Source organism: Rhineura floridana, chromosome 6 (assembly GCF_030035675.1).
Source record: "Rhineura floridana isolate rRhiFlo1 chromosome 6, rRhiFlo1.hap2, whole genome shotgun sequence".
Classification (NCBI taxonomy): domain Eukaryota; kingdom Metazoa; phylum Chordata; class Lepidosauria; order Squamata; family Rhineuridae; genus Rhineura; species Rhineura floridana.
The window spans coordinates 12,133,680-12,150,553 of NC_084485.1; the positions used below are offsets into that span (position 1 = coordinate 12,133,680).

The 16,874-nt window shown below is 45.4% G+C and overlaps 1 protein-coding gene across 2 annotated transcripts in view; it reads right to left on the minus strand.

The window, feature by feature from the left end:
* Window positions 1–9,854: 9,854 nt before the first annotated feature.
* Window positions 9,855–16,874, minus strand: part of LOC133387053 (collagen alpha-1(XX) chain-like) — a 142,837-nt gene continuing 135,817 nt past the window's right edge. The window contains exons 23-25 of one of the 2 annotated variants that reach the window (XM_061631011.1): window positions 13,301–13,342; window positions 12,037–12,192; window positions 9,855–10,417 (exon numbers count right to left, since the gene is read on the minus strand). In XM_061631011.1, the coding sequence (XP_061486995.1) occupies window positions 10,398–10,417; window positions 12,037–12,192; window positions 13,301–13,342 (218 nt within the window). In that variant the 3' untranslated portion in view covers window positions 9,855–10,397. Of the gene's footprint in view, window positions 10,418–12,036; window positions 12,193–13,264; window positions 13,343–16,874 lie in introns of both variants that reach the window. The other variant, XM_061631010.1, reaches the window with a different exon arrangement.

Consider the following 16,874-nt stretch of genomic DNA (forward strand, 5'->3'; position numbering starts at 1 on the left):
AGAGAGACGCCCTGTTCATTAGTGTGGGGAAACAAGCTGTGGTTATGTGATAGTGAGGAAATGCACTCTTAACATGCTCTAGGGCAGGGATGGGGAACTATCTCTATTGTCAGAGGCAGTATGCCTTGGAATGCCAGTTGCCGGAAATCAAAAGTGGGGAGAGTGATATTGTGCTCAGACCCTTCTTGGGGCTATCCATAAGTATCTGGTAGACCACTGTAAGAACAGAATGCTGGACTGGATGGGCCATTGGCCTGATCCAGCAGACTCTTCTTGTGTTCTTTTTCACAAGGGCCACATCCCCTTCTGGGCAACTTTACAGGGGCCACATGCCTGTGGTGGGTGGGACCAGGGGCAAAGGTGGGCTGAGCAATTACTATAACATTTACCTGTGCACAGTGGGATAGTTTCTACATTCATCTACATTCATTTCTACATTCATTCATTCTATCCAAGAAAGCAAAAGGCATCATCAGAGTACAGTGGCTGCATTCAGACATGGGGCTTATTGTGATAGTTTAACAGATTAAAATGGTACTGCTTCTGTCCCAATTTCTAAAATTCCTTTCACACTGCAGTACCAGTGGTGTTAAGGAACCATGGCTTTTGGGGCCAATACAGGGACAGCACCAGGTATGACTGGGCCCTTGGGCACCAACCTGCCCCAGGCCCATGATGCCATAGCCCAATGCCCCCTCCCAATACAGTCGGCACAGGGCTAATAGGCCTGCCTGTGGTACCACCTAACTCTTGTGTTGTGTGAATGACGTGTGTGCATAGCATGCATACCTGCCATCAACCAAAATGGTGGTGAGGCCATTGGCCTCTTAGGGAAGTCCCGTTGCCATCCTGGGTGATGGTAGGCATGCACACACAGCACACACGGTGTTCACACTGAGAGAGGTAGGTGGGACATGGAGGTGGGCATACTGAAGCCCATGTTGCCTTGGGGGGTTGCCTGGGAGCTCCCTCTCCACGATCTGCAGCAGCGTTGGATTGTAGGACCCAATGCTGCCACGGACTGCAGAATGGAAGCGCCACCCTCTCACCCTAAGGAGGGGCCCCTTAGGGGCCTCTCTGGGCTACAAGGGCCCTCGGCCAGAGCCCAACCTGGCCACCCTTTGGCTCCGGGTCTGGGTCGATATACTGGCATTTCATACAAAATTTATTTATTTATTTATTTATTATTTGATTTATATCAGCTGTGCTGAAAAGAATCTCCATTTTATTCCATCTATTCTTCATCAATGAATGATAAAAGGGATTATGTTCAAAAATTATGAAAGGGAAGAAAAAGTGTCAGTGAAACTCTCATAGGTGGGTGCAAGGTTTTTTTGTTTTGGTCATGCTTACCTTATTTTGAGGTGGTTGAGAGGTGTTAGTGAGCATCCTTTCTTTCATCTCACCAGTGGTTTGTACTTTGCAAACTTCCTGGATGTCCATGCTTCAATTAAAACCCAGGGGAAGACATCATGAGATAACTCTGCCCATGGTTGTTTTTCTTTTTTTCATATCATGGGGTGTGAACAGCTAGGGAGACTGCAGAGTGCTGGAGAAATGTTTACTGGAAAAAAAGGAAAAACACATGCTGCCCTTGGCTACATTGCAACAATAAGGTAAGCTCAAAACCTGCACTTGTTGGTCATACCTCCTGAGAGCCATTCGTTCAGAATTAGTGAGAAAGGAGCCTTAAACTTCCTACATTCATTGATCTCCTACCCAATCAGGAACCCACTCAGGTGGAACAGCAAAGAGTGTTGCAGCACTTTAAAGGCCAACAAATTTATGCCATGAGCTTTCATCTGTTTCATCAAATGCATGAAGTGTTATCCACAGTTGGCAAATGTATCTATATATCCATATCTATCACCGTGTCCATATGTATATGTATATACTCATATGTGACAGATGCAGAGAGAAAAACAGTGTAAGAGTTGGAGCTAAATGTCAATGAAATGCAAAAAGTACAGTCTGTGACCATTCAATTAAGAGCTTAAATGTGTGCAAAATAAGCATAGCAATTCGGCAGTTGTAACTGGTGATAATACAGTTTTGGGTGGAGAAGGTATGTAGGGCCTTTTCTCCCTAACACTGCCAGAATGTGTGGCTTCCAGGGTTCTGACCAGGGTGTCAGCATTGGGTGATGGGGTGGGGTCAGTGGGTGCAATTTTTCCCCTCTTGTGTTTTATGTTTACTGAACCCTTGTGGCGTGGGTTCATAGGAAGGCTTCTATAATCACATGACAGGTCAGCAGAAGTGGTTGGGAAGTGACATTTCCTTGTTTAGCACAAACATTTAGGAGACACTGGGCTGGATCCATACTTTGTCATATTTAGAGTAAACCTATTGATATAAATGTTCAAAGTACTGGGTTTGGTGTATAAAGCCCTATACAGCTTGGGACCAGGATACCTGAAAGATCATCTTATTTATAAAAATATTTGTATACCGCTATTTTGTTAAACAAAGCTGTTTACAACATGTTGAAAACAACAACACCTACAGAATAAAAAAAAATTAAAAATGCAATAAAAACAAAGGTCAACTGTTGCAAAGAAAAAAAATCTTAATTGCCTGCATAAACCTGGCAGAACAGAAAACTTTTCAGCAGGCATTTAAAAATTAAAACAGAAGGTGCCTGCAGAATCTCTGTTGGCAAAGCATTCCAGAGAACTGGGCTGATGGCACTGAAGGCTCAATTTCACATCGATGTTAAATGAGCCTTGCCAACTCGGGGGATGACCAAAGCTGCTCCTGTAGATGATCTCAGTGATCAAGCTGGGATATAAGGGTTCAGGTGGTCCCTAAGATACCTGGACCTAAGTTGTTCAGGGCTTTGTAAATTAATACAAGGACCTTCAACCTGGCTTGGTAGTGGATGGGCAACCAGTACAGATGTTTTAAAAGTGGAGTCACATGTTGTTGGCTACATGCTCCCATCAGCAATCTGGCCGCCATATTTTATAGCCTTTCTCCCAGTGTGGGTTCTCTCCAGCCACCGGTGCTGGGAGAGTCTGCCTCTGAACATGAAGTCTTCATATAACAACAGCAACCATCAGCAGAGACTCTTAACATCAATCCTAGAGTGACAAAAACTATTTTCTTATGCTTTTGTATTGGAATGTTATGTTATTAATATTGAAATGTTATTAATTTGATATGTTTTAATTGATTGATAGCTTGTTTTATGATGTTTCATGATGACTTTAAATGTGATAATGTTTAGAGTTATTGTTGGATTGTTATGTTTTGAAATGATTTGAAACTATTGTTGTTTTTGAATTGATTGCTATTGATGTCGTCATTTGCATTTTTGTAAGCCATTTTGAGCATGTTTGTATGGAAAAGTGGCATATAAATTCGAGTAATAAATAATAATAATAATTTTGCAACAGCTGGAGCTTCCAAACCCAGGGCCAACGACAGCCCCACACAGAACACATTGTAGTAATCCAGCCTCGAGGTTACCAATGCATGGACAACAGAGATCAGGCTGTCCCTATCCAGGAACGGCTGTAGCTGACGAACCAGACAAAGCCGGTAAAAGTCACTTCTAGCCACAGAGGATACTTTGGCCTCTAGTGACAAAGATGGATCCAGGAGTACCCCTAGGCTATGGACCTGTTCCTTCAGAAGGAGTGCGAGCCCATCCAGAACAGGTAAACTTCCGGTCTCCTGGACATGGGAACCACCTCCCCAAAGAGCCTCCATCTTGCCAGGATTCAAGCACAATTTATTGGTCCCCATCCAGTCCACTGCAGCATTCAGACACCAATCCATAGTGTTCACAGCCTCTCCTGATTCCGATGTTATGAAGAAACAGAGTTGTGTGTCATCAGTACATTGCTGACACCTTGCTCCAAAACTCCTAATGATTTCATACAGATGTTGAATAGCACTGGGAAGAGAATAGTACCCTGCAGAACCCTGTTGCACAAGTGCCAGGAGGCTGAGGAACACTCACCCAGTGTTACTTTCTGGACACAACCCTGAAGGTAAGAGCAGAAACATAAGATAGTGCCACCAATACCCACCCCACTGAGTCAGTCCAGAAGGATACCATGGTCAATGGTATCAAATGCTGCTGAGAGATTAAGCAGAAGTAACAAGATTGTATTTCCCCTATCTCACAATAATGATCATCCATCATGGCGACCAAGGCTAATTCTGCTCTGAAACCGGGTTGGAATTCAGATTGTGATGGATCTAGCTAAGCAGTCTCATCCAGGAATACCTGCAATTGCTCCACAACCACCTTCTCCACCACTTTTGCCTAGAAAGGGGTGTTGGTGACTGGTCTATAATTGTTACACTCCATTGGATCCAGTGTGGGCTTTTTATAAAGTAGACTGCCACTTTAAGGGCAGTGGGCATCACACCATCACACAAAGATGAGTTTACTACACCTGTGACCCATTCAGTCACACACACACACCCTCTGGCTAGCTTTAATAAGCCAGCATGGACACGGATCTGAGCAGATGGTTGGGCACATCACTGCAGGCATCTTGTCTGCATCATAAGGCCACATTAACTGGAATTGATTGCACAACATTGGGTTCAACATTGCATAGGACATCTCGGCTGGCACTGCCACAACAGTAGCATCTACATCACTGCAGAGCCAAGCAATTTTGTCCTTGAAGTGTTTAGCCAGCGGGTTACAGCTGGCCACTGGGTGCTCCAGAGGTCCATCCCTCTGGTCAGGAGTGACCAACCACTGGATTACATGGAACAACTCAGCCGGATGGCTCCTCAAGGACACAATGGAGGCAGCAAAGCAGGATCTCTTTGCTGTCCCCACTGCCATATGGTAGGCCCAGTTGTAAGCCTGAACAAGTGCTCAGTTTGCTCCAGAGTGAGATCTACACAACTTACGCTCTAGCCCTTGCCTGCTCCATTTCATCAACCGCAGCTCCTCTGTATACCAAGGAGCAAAAGCAAGCCCCATGGCACCAGAGACAGCCTTCAGCAGTGATCATGTCAATATGAGTCTCATCATTCCATCACTTTCTGGGACCATCCTAACTGGTCTCCCACCCCTGCAGGGGAGAATTGCTGCTGCAAAACCAAACCTCATTGGGAAGTGGTAGCCATCCCATCAATTGCCAGACCACCATCCTCTCCACATGGAGCAAAGACTAGGTCAGGGGTATGCCCTGTTCTGTGTGTTGGACTGAGGACCATTTGAGACAGGCCCATAGTTGTCATGGAGACCATGAACTCCCGAGGTGGACCTGAGGCAGTCTCAGCATGGATGCTGAAGTCACCCAAAACCACTGTTATGCGTTTCTCCCACTCCTCACTCGGGACAACCTCTGCCAGCTCAGTTAAGGAGGCTGTTGGGCAGCAGGGTCGGTCATTCATTGGCGATCACTTGTGGCCGAGTAAGATTGTCTTCCAAGATTAGTTTGGTTGGAAGACTCCTGTGCATGAATTTAAGTGGGGAGATCGGCGCACAACAATCAACACACAATCTTGACAGAAAAAGGTGTTGGATCACCACTGGAATAAAAGACGATTGGAAGTCTTTTATCTGCTGCAGCCTTCATCCACCTTCACAGCCTTTGTAACATACACATTGTTATCCTTCACCTGTTCTGCCGTTGAGGACATTCTTGGATCATTCTTTGTCTGGTTCCTCTCCCTTGACCTTACCACCATGGGTGACCCTGCTGGGAGTACATGACTCCCGACGACATCGCTCATAGGGTTCATTGGAAGATGCAAGCACACTCACGACTACAAGGTGATGATCCAGCAGGGTGGGTGATACACCAACAGGAACCCTAATCTGTCTCTTTGGCTTAACACTAGATGCAGGCCCTCCAGTCCCACTCCAAGAGAGAGGGGTCTCCTTGTGATAGGGAATGAACTATAGACTACAGCAACACCTCCCCGCACACACACCTCCAGACTGGGCTGATGTTGTCCAGAGCTTGGAAAAGTTACTTTTTTGAACTACAACTCCCATCAGCCCCAGCCACCATGGCCACTGGATTGGGCTGATGGGAGTTGTAGTTCAAAAAAGTAACTTTTCCAAGCTCTGGTTGTACCGAGTACCCAGGTGAGTAGATCTGAGTCAGATCGGGGCCCATCTCCCCCACCCAGGTCTCAGTGATACATGCCTTACCCCATATATACCCAGTTGATCACTGTGCTTTAGGTGTGGGCCTTCTGCAGATACCATCCCATCAGGACATCCGTTCTGCACAGCATAGGAAGAGGGCCTTTCAAGTTGTGGCACCTACCTTTTGGAATTCCCTCCCTTTAAATATTAGGACAGGCACCTTCTCTGTTGTCTTTTCAGCACCTGCTGAAGACCTTCCTCTTTCAACAAGCCTTTGAAGTAGACACCTTTATCTCAGTCTGTAGCTGTGTTGAAATTGTTTTTAAAGATGTTTTTAAAGTTTTTTTTTTTTTTTTTTACAAAAAATATGTTTTAAATATGTTTTTAGTGTTTTATCGCTGGTTTGCCATCCTGGGCTCCTTCTGGAAGGGATGGTGGGATATACATTTAATGTATAAATAATAGTGGGAATTAGTCACAACTAGCTTAACTCCTGTTGATTTCAAAGGATCTCCTCGAAGTATAACAAAGTCTGGATCCAACCCAATGTCTCCTAAATGATTGTGCAGAACAACTAGGGATGGATGGCACTGTAAATTTTGGTTTTTCATTTTCCAACCTTCCATTTGCCCCATTTCTACATCAATTTGTGAATTTTTCTTTTTAAAAAAAATTCCAGATGAAAACACATATTTGTGCCTATTTCTGCTGATATATGCGTTTTTGCAAGCTTTCCTAGGTTTGTACGTTGTTGTCACTAATATATATGCATTTTTGTGCTCCCTTTTAGAGAACTGTTATCACAAAAACAGAGAAGGGTGAATTCCAAAGGACAGCTGAGGTAAATGAGGTAGGTTTACATTAAAATGTGAACTGAACCCAATTTCTCCCCCCTCATTAATTTTACCCCCTTTCTCTCTGTCTCTTGTCACAGGCACAGCTTCAAATCCCCTCCCTCCTTCCTTGATGAGCGACTCCTCATTAATGTAGGATGCAACAGGGAGTTTGTAAAAATGTCAAGGAAAAACAAAGAGCTACTCTTCATGTTCAGCAGTAGTGGGACAAGGTTTGTACTATTTAAAAACCTGTTTCTCTTCTGCCTCTGGATATTTTATACTTGGCAAGCTCTCATACTAAGAAGTGGTGCAGCATAACAACTAGGTACAGCCAGATTCTCTGTGTATTCTAAAATATCACAGTCTAGTCTAAAATCTGTACTATTCGGTATCTAGGAATGGGGGAAAATTCAGTCCAGTTTGCGTTTGAAGGTGAACTTACTTAAACAGAGCTATCCTGCAAATCTTGCACTTCTCCAAATTTTGCAATGCAGCCAAATAATGGACATGAAAACGCATTTACTAAGGTAAAACGTGCATAAGAATATATTGGTGAAAACAACAAAAATGTAGGCAAAATTGCTTGCAAAAATGTGTATATAAGGAGAAATTTACACAAAAATGCTGATGAAATTTCATGAGGACTTTTTAAAAATTGCAAACTAATATGGAAATGGGGAGAACCAAACTTAAGCTTAGGAAAATGAAAAACTGGAACTGATAGATTCAAGCACCCCTGGAAGTATCATAAAGAATACTTCTGCAGCGTTTCACCCCCTTCCACGGAACAGTCTTGGAACTTGCTTGTAGATCTAAAACGAGTCAAAATGCTAAAAATTATAATTTGCTCCTGCATTGACAAGCAATGGGCCAGACAACCTTCTTGTCTCCTTCCTCCTGCTTCCCAGTCTTTACCTTTTGTGAACATACCTGCAATTTCCTTTCCTGCCTTCAAGAGGACCGGATAGTGCAAAGCCTCAATTTTAGCTCCCTGATAAGCAAGCCTCTGTTATCACATGACAATTTGTATTGGCCAGAATCCACCCTCTCTATCAGCACCAGATTGCTGAGCTATTAGCACAGATAGCTCAGCACTTTTACAGTAATCATGGGTAGTTATTTTCTGCTCAGCCAATTTGCACTGGTCCAGGCCTGCGTGTATACTCTTACCACTTGCCAGTAATTGCTTCAGAGCTATCAGCTTACAAAAGGTCGGATTCTGTGAGTGAAGTATTGGCGGTGGTTTTTAAAAACTTGTGCATCATGCAGGAAGGTTTTAAAAAAAGGTTCAGATGCAAACAAGTGCATTTTGCTTAGGGGCCCTTCCCCAAGGAATGCTTGCAGGATACAACATTGCACGTTGGCCTTGAAGTGGTCCACATAGCTGATGGCCATCTCTTTTGGACCAGTATGGACTGGGTCAGGGATGGGAACCTCTGGACCATGGGCCCTCCTGATCTGGCCCATGGTTTCCCTACTCAGCTCCATGGCTCAACACAGCAATTGGGCTTTTAAAAAGCTTCTACTAGTGCCAAAGAAATTCTTTTTAAAAACCTTGTGAGGGATGGTTTTAGAGGGGGGGGATTACAGCCAAGGAGGAAAAGGGTAAACCTCCCCCCTTTCTATGTCTTGTGACCTTCCTGAAAATGACCCCCTGCATCAATTAGACCTTTGAAAGCTCCCATTAGTGCCAATGGGAGCTTTAAAAAAAAGCCTAATTGCTACATGGGGAGGAGGGGGGGAAGGGGAACAGATGGGGCCGAGGAGGGGAGTCATTAAGCAATCTGCATGAGTGGTTTTCCTCTTTGACCAAAAGAGAGTTGAAGTGCAAAAGTTCCTGTATTCCAACAAGCTCTATCTCCTGTGATAGACATTGCACTGAAGCCAACTCCCTCTGAGGGCCTGTCCATACGACTGTATAATCTGTAATGTTATAGCTTTGTGTCCTCATTAATTCACCATTGTCCATATGGCATTGCAAGGTAGTATAGATTTTCACGTTAGCAACGTTAACAAATCCGCATTAGAAATACCACCAAAAAACTGACATGCCTTCCTAAACCGATGATCAATTGTATTAATTTATGTGGGCTCAGACACAATGCCATGGACTGTCCTGCAATAGGTGGTCCATGGGCTTTCCTCCATCATATGCCAAGCCCCTTGTCTCCTTGCCACCCAACAGCACATCCGCAAACCTGCGCATGTATGGGAATTTTAAAAAAAGATATATGTTTCTGCACTCTTCCAAAAAAGTGTGCAAAAAGCAAATAACCGTTATGGACTGATCACTGAAAAGGGGGACTTAGGGGAGTAGCCAATGCTCACACATGTAGATGCTTGATATTCGGGTTTTCATAATAATCCAACCACAAATGGGACATATAAGGTGGATCTTGAGGCCACCAACCAAATATGAAAAATGTAGATTTTGCTGTTAGGAACGGATGGGCCCTAAATTTAAGAAGACTAGATTGCAGCAAGTGGTCCACTGCAATGCTGCAGAACAGGGTTCAACTTTCTGGGCAGAATAATCCTACAGAGATTGAGGGTGAAGCTGCCACTTCCAGAGCCCTGGTAGGCTCTTGTTGGCCAGGCTGGAAGGGGTGTGTCTGTGCACTGGAGGGCTCTTTTTTCCCTTTTCTGGTTCCTCTCTCCTTTTTCTAGTTTTCTCTTCCATGAGTTCTAAAAGGAGGGGAAATCGTGTGCAGGACAGGCATAGGTTTTTCCCCATTCAGGAGGCACATTTTAACATGCAATCCTACCACAGAAAGTTATGTATATCAATTTTAAAACTGCTGGTTTTATTTATTTGATCAATTTTATGTTGATTTGTTTTTAATGTTTGATTTTTGTTGTTTTTAAATGGATATTTTATATTGTCAAGTGAACTGCTAAGAGGTTTTTGTCAATTAAGCAGTAGATAAATCTTGTCAAACAAAAATGTAAAAGAAAAGCTCAATGAATTGAGGAGGCTTTGGATCTAGGGGATCCAGCCAGTGCCTCCCGTGATCTGCCCTGTCCATGCCCCTTTTTTGACCTTACCATCCTTAGATAAGCAACAGCAGAGGAAATTTCCACCACTAGACTGGGGAGTCCTTTGACCTCGGTCTTCTCCCTCCAAGTGGAGAGAGGGAACTCCACAGCATCCAATAGCCTCCCAGACGCCCTTCCCAGGAGCTTAGTTGCTCCTCAGAAGTATGGTTTTAACCATCCTGCAGAGTATATGACCCCGACAGGTTACGCAAGATAAAGTGCTTGTGACAAATAACAAGGCGCAGAGATGCACTTCCAAGCAGGTTTGACTATTATATGTAGGCAGTCTTGGCAATTTTGCTCTGAAACACAAACAGAAAAACAAGAACGATGCCGTTTTATGGGGGGGGGGGAGTATGAATCTTCAAGTCACAGCTGTCCTTTAAGTAAATAGCAGTTTGCGGCGGGGTGCTGGAAAGCCAAGGGTCAGTCTGCAACATCCTGTACATCAACCATTAGGGGATGAACCCTGCATCTGGAGACAAAATGAGGGCAAAATGCTTAACCTACAGAACAAACACAAAGAGGCAGAGAGTGGAAATCACTGTTGTGGTGGTAGCATCATGGGCGTTTCTCTTCCTAGTATGTGGCTAAAGTAGCTTTTATAAGATGACAGTTATATTAATTCTATGCTTATCCATGTCTCCAAAAGATCCCCAGACTGCCAAAGTACTCTTCCTTCAGAGTATACTGGGTGGGGTTGCTGCTACATGAGCTCAGACACCCTTTTAATCCGTCAACTCCCCAGGGCTTGTCCTTCATCTGGCTTCCTACCCCTCCTTTCCTTAAGTTTTACTCTTGGCATTTCTGCTTTATCTCTGCACACTGAGAGGGGAGGGGTGCCCAGCTTTGCCTTGCCAGTGTAGCCTCCTGCAAGAACTCACACAGGCACAAAACCATTAAGGGCCTCCTCGCAGTGACCTCCAGATGTTGTTGGGCTGCAGCTCCCATTATCCTTAATCACTAGCAATGCTGCCTGGGCTGATGGGTGCTGGAACACAACAACACCTGGAGGATACAGGAAGCAGTTCTAGAAGCTATTTGTGGCACCATGCACCTTAATGGCAGTGGTAATTAATATGGATGCTTCTTACACCCCTCTGGTCATGGCATGAGTTGTGACAGAAGCAAATAATGCGAGACAGTGGAGAACAGATCCTTCTTTTGAAGCATATTCAAAGTTGAGATGTGCAACCCAATATCAATATGATGCCAAGGCGATTTGCTAAGTATTTACATGCCTTTTAGGCCCTCACAACATAGTGGACAACTAAAGAAGATTGAATTATCATTTATTAAAACAAAAGTTAAGGAAAAGCAGACTGGAACAAACGAGTCTCTAAATCACATCTGAAACCCTGTTATGGAAGGCCCTTCTGTAGTTCCACAAGAAGGGGGTTGTACAACTAGAGAGCCACCATTGAGAAGGCCCTATCTCTTGTGCTCACCAACCTAATCAACTATACTTGTAAGCCCTCAAGGAGGGCTTCTCTACTTGATCTTAATAAACAAGGAGGGATCAGAGAGGGACAGAGAGTTCAGTGGTTGAAGTCGGCATAAACAAATCCTCCTGGCCATTCCTGGCTGTTCCCAGCTCCTTTCTGCTTCCCTTTCTTGTGCTCTGTTAGCACCTGCGCAGTGTCAAAGGTGTAACCGAGCCAATTCCAGCCTGCACAGATATCTTGCTGCTGGTTCTGAAACATCATGCTGCCTGGGTCATGGTAAAGTACCTTTTTCCAGGTTAGAGAGTCCTTCCAGATCACAGTCTTGGTTGGCCTGTACCCCCTTTCCACATAGATAATCATGTGTGGCTCCTACTGCTAAAACTATTGGAGACCCTCCCTCGTGTAAACAGAAGACACATCCATTCATGCACAAGATGGTCTCTGTCAATTCCCTCTACATTTGCAATGTCCTTATGCACACCCCAGAATTCTGGAAGGTCTCATCTTTCCCCCCTCCCCTGAGTGACTTTTTGGGAGATACAAGGAGCTGTAGCAGGAAGGAGAAGGCGAGAAAGCCTTGTGACAGAAGGGGAACTCTATTCATGGTTCTCTGGATCCTTTCCACTGCCTGGATGCAAAAAGTATTTACCTCTTGTACTTTCTTCATAGCATCTTGAAAGGACACAACCACCTCCATGGCCAGGCTCTCCAAGTTGACCTCTAGCCCCAGGAAACTCTGAGGGGGCAGTGCTGCCAGGGGATCCCTTGGAGCCTTCCTTGCCAAGCATCTCTTCCCCTGCAGGGCCTGGAAAGAAAGAACAGCAGAAGTACCAGACCTTCAGCCTAGGTTGGTGGTGGGCTTTGGACCACGACTGGATGTTCAGGAGAAAGATAAGAGAACCAGCAGCTTTGTGGCAGTTTATACAGTCAGCTACAGCAGGCTTCAACAGTATGAGTGGAGCAGGATCAGCCAAGCCACTAGGCAGAGTGGTGTCCACCTGTCAAAGTTGGCCTGCAGTAGTGGGGGGAGATAAAGATCTTCCCCCCGGGCCAAAAACCATTCCCCTCCTCTGAACTTATCCACAAGGGGACAGAGGCTGGGAGAGGTAGTGTGGAAAGAAAGGCTTAAAGTCAGCTCACAGCCTTTGTGGGAGCAAGCTGCTTGCCTGGAACTATACGTGGTCTTGCAACTCCTGACCTGCCCTGCCCTGTGGGATCCAGCATTAGATCAGTACTGGGCATCCTCTAACATACAGTTCGCTCCCAATGTCAACCAAGCCCTCCATAAGATCAGCCCATCAGGGTGAGGCCTGGTTCACTTGCTTTCCTCTGCTTTTCTTTTTTTAATGGAAGCATAGCCCAAGCTAGGTAGCAATGGCTCCGGATGGTTCATGTGGAGGGCTCAATTCTTAATGGAGGCTATTGCATAGTGGAGAGCAGGCAGGGCTCATGCTGCTTCACCTGACTCTAGCACCACCCCCGGCTGAATATATGCCAAATAGTTCATGGTAGAGCACTGAACTGCCGTACACCAGGTCAGTGTCTGACTCATGACCCAGAGACCATGCACTGTGTGATGGTCTCAGAAGGGGATGAGGCTCTGGCTCCATCCTTGGGGGAAGAACTGCCAAGACTGTCTTCAGGTCCCTCCTGATTGGATGATGCAACCTTGCTGCTCTCCTCTGATGCAGAGGCAGAATATCCCGTGGGTACCCGAATCTCCCCAGCCCTGCAGGACCCGAAGGCTGAATAACAAAGGCAGGGCCCTTTATCATGAGAGAACAGGAATAATTTCTCCTAGTTCACTCTCTCCACACCAGTAATTTTATAAGCTAAATGGTAGTGCACAAAATAAATAAAATGAAATTTTACTGTACCTGCTTGACCTCTAGGTCCTTGAGAGCCTTCCTCACCTGATCCAGGAGAACCTTTCTCCCCCTTAGGTCCAGAAGCACCTGTTAGATGAGAGAGTAAAAAAATCCTCCTTTCTTAAAAAGCAATGCCTCATTGCTGATTTCCTATTGGGATTTCTGGTAGTCATTTCCAAAAGCTCCATGTGTATATGATGCCTTAAGGCTTTCTGGGGGGAAGGTGGCGCTCAGCTGGCCCAGGATCCATAGGATTTGTGATTGTAAGTTGCTTTAATGTTTTAAGGTTGTATTTTAAATTATTGTAACACACCCTGGGACCTCAGGGTGAAGGGCAGGTAATAAAATCTGCTGCCGCTGCCAGAAGCTGCAACCACATGATGGCAACTGGACCAATTTAGGCCCAATCACTGTTCCATCTACAGTCAGGTGCAGCAATCTGCCTCCCCATACCCAACTTCTGCGCTAAACACTCCATAAAGTTCTGCTGGGCTTGGGGAAGTTAAGGGTGGTCCCAAATTTTATCAAAATGCTTTTTAAACATCTATACATTTTCAGGTGTTTCTCTTGAACAGGACCCTCCACATTTTGCTATAGATAAAATCCAGATTAATGCCCCCCCCCCAAGAAATTTCACCAATCTTAATAAAACTCTTTTGGCTTCCCTTAAAATTCCTGCCAGGTGTTTGTTTGAAAAGACCAGCCTGGTTGTGCCTTGAACTTTGTTTTAAGGAAAGTTTGGTGGTGGATCTGTTATTCCTCAACTGTTTTTAGTGTATTGGCATTCTTAAAATGTGATCATCAAACCTGAAAATATCACTCCAGGTGAAGTTGTAGCAAACATAACAGCTGCTAAGATGCATCAAGATAATCGACAGCTCTGGTGATTAGCGGCTTCTTTCTTTCCAAGGCTGTGGGCCCTTGTACGGAACTGCTCTTGAATCCTCTTTTTGCACCAGACAAGGTCAGACCAGTATTGAGCAAAATGCTATTAAAAGCACCAAAATCTTGGCCACAACATCAGGAGATACTAGGCTAGAACTGGAAACCCACAGATCTGGAAAGGGATGGCCTGTGTGGTGAGCCGCCAAGGCTACAGCATAAAGCAATCTTCCCCAAAGTGGTGCCCTCCAACTGTTTTGGTCTACAGTTCCCATCAGCTCTAGCCAGCATGGAAGAGGAAATAAATGGTCCCTGGACTCCAAAATATTGATGTTGGGTATCAGGAACCACCAACTTGTGATACGGCCCCTGTGGCCTCTGCAATGTCCCCTCCTGGCACTGCCCCTCCCCTGCTGTGATTAGTCTGGAAAAAAGCCTTTTGTTGAGTCAATAAAGAACATTTTTTCAAAGCTAACTGCAGCACAGGGGTCACATCTGGGGAGGGAAGGTTGTATCCCAACACAATTAGGCTTGGGGGGGGCTTCAATTGGCTCCAACAGAAGGCATTTTACAAGTCCTTCCTCTCCAGCTGTGATCTTCAGGAAGGTCATCCCTTCTCCCCCAGCAAATAGTTTCAGGAAAATGCTTTTTCTCCCCCAAGTTTAATTGCTGGGGGTGGGCTGAGGAGAGAGGTGTGTGTTTGCATGGGGTATGTGTGTGTAGCATGTACCATGTGTATGTGTGGTTTGCGCATGGGTGTGGTTTGCGTAGGGGGTGAGCACACCCACTTCAGCCATGCACACTTTTGTCTTGACCATGGGCACCATTGGCACATGACCTACAAAGGGTTGGTCAAGATGGGCCGAGAAGGATTAACCAAGCTTGATTTATGCCCATCAAAGCTGGCCAATGGGCCACCTCCCCAGGGAGAACTCTGAAAAGCTTCTCATGCAGGCTTTGCCCGAACAACAACAAGGCTTCCAGGTTCTGGCATCTGACTCTTGGTTTATTCTCTAGCCGATGGTCTGTGCTTTTTCCTCCTGCCTGCTAACTCCTACCCACAGGCTCAACTGAGACCAACCCAGCAGAAGTCACGGACATCTAGTCAACCGATAGAGCATCCATGTATTTCTTTTTCAAAGACCCATGCAATCGGCCAGTTTAGTATGACTCCATTGAGCTGCATCATACGGGCAGCCATCAGCATCCAGATATGCAGCTACGGGATGGCAATGTGTAAAGAAGATCTCTCTGGCAGAAGAAAAGTTGAATCCTTCACTGAATACTCCCTAAAATGGTACTGGGCTTTTGTGTTGCAGGATCTCACTCTCAATTTGTTTCAGCTTATTATCCATCCTACAATGGTAAACCACCTCTGAACACCTCTTACCATGAAAACCCAATGAATATATCCAAAAAACTATTCATAGAGTTGCCATAAGTCGTAATCAACTTGAAGGCATATAACAACAGTCCTTAAATCTTTCTCACCAGTGGGCCAGCTTAGCCAATTTGCTTCCTAGTGTGTCACTGTGCCTTTCATTCCTTTCCCTTATTTGCAACATTTCACAATGACCTTCAGAAGAAGAAGAAGAAGAAAGTCAGCCCATCTCTGCAGTTTAATTGAGAAATGCTGGATCTCCATTTCTTTCCTGCTGGATGGAGATCCATAGCTGGACATCTAACTTGTAAGTGTGTGTGGAGGGGGAGGGGAGGAACAAAAAATCTCCAAGATCAGCATTGGCTTATTAAGTTCCCATTTCACAAGCTGTCAGCCCCGTTTTGCCATCCTCTTTTCCAGAATCGGTTTGTAGGACCACAAAAAGCCAACCACACAGTGCCTAATTTCCTCTGCCCTCCCTGAGCTCAGCTGGACGTGTTCTACTGAAGCATCAATATAATCAGTTGTATCTGCAAGCAACTCAAACATAAGAGCTGGCAAGGGAGAGTGGCGGGGGGAGTTGGCAGAACTAGGCCGGGGTGCAGTCTACTCTCTGAAGCCTGCCAATTAAACCACCAACTTTGACTCTTGGCTGTCATGAGAAAGGAAATCATCACTAAAAAAGGAAGCTTAAATATCCATTCAGGTAACTTCTCTCTCTCTCTCTCTCTGTCTCTCCAGCTCTAAGGATAAAGCAGGTTGTGCTGTTCTGGAACAGTATCTAAAGGAGCGTCTTTGAACAGATGGAGAATTAATCCTTGCATTAAAACCAAGGGAGCTGCCAGAATGACTTGGCATTCGCAATAAAACAAAGTGCTGCAATAATGCTGCCTCCTTACCAAACAAGACAGCTTTTAGCTTTGGGCCAAGAGGGCAGGGAGATAAGCCAGTGTTTTCTCTAAAGCCCATAAGAGAACCAGGCCAGAAATAAAACCGACAAGTGTGTGTTTGCCTGCTGAGTTGTGTGATAAACTGCTTTCTCATGTCACTTTTTGCTACATTGAAAATGGAAACGGACTGCCTTCAAGTCGATCCCGACTTACGGCAACCTTATGATCAAGGTGTTCATGGTAAGCGGTGTTCAGAGGGGGTTTCCCATGCCTCCCTCTGAGGCTAGTCCTCCCCAGCTGGCCAGGGCCTGCTCAGCTTGCCACAGCTGCACAAGCCAGCCCCTTCCTTGTCTGCAACTGCCAGCTGGGGGGCAACTGGGCTCCTTGGGACTATGCAGCTTGCCCACGGCTGCACAGGTGGCAGGGCACGTCACCCCTGAGCCACTCCCTGTGGGGGTGATCTTTA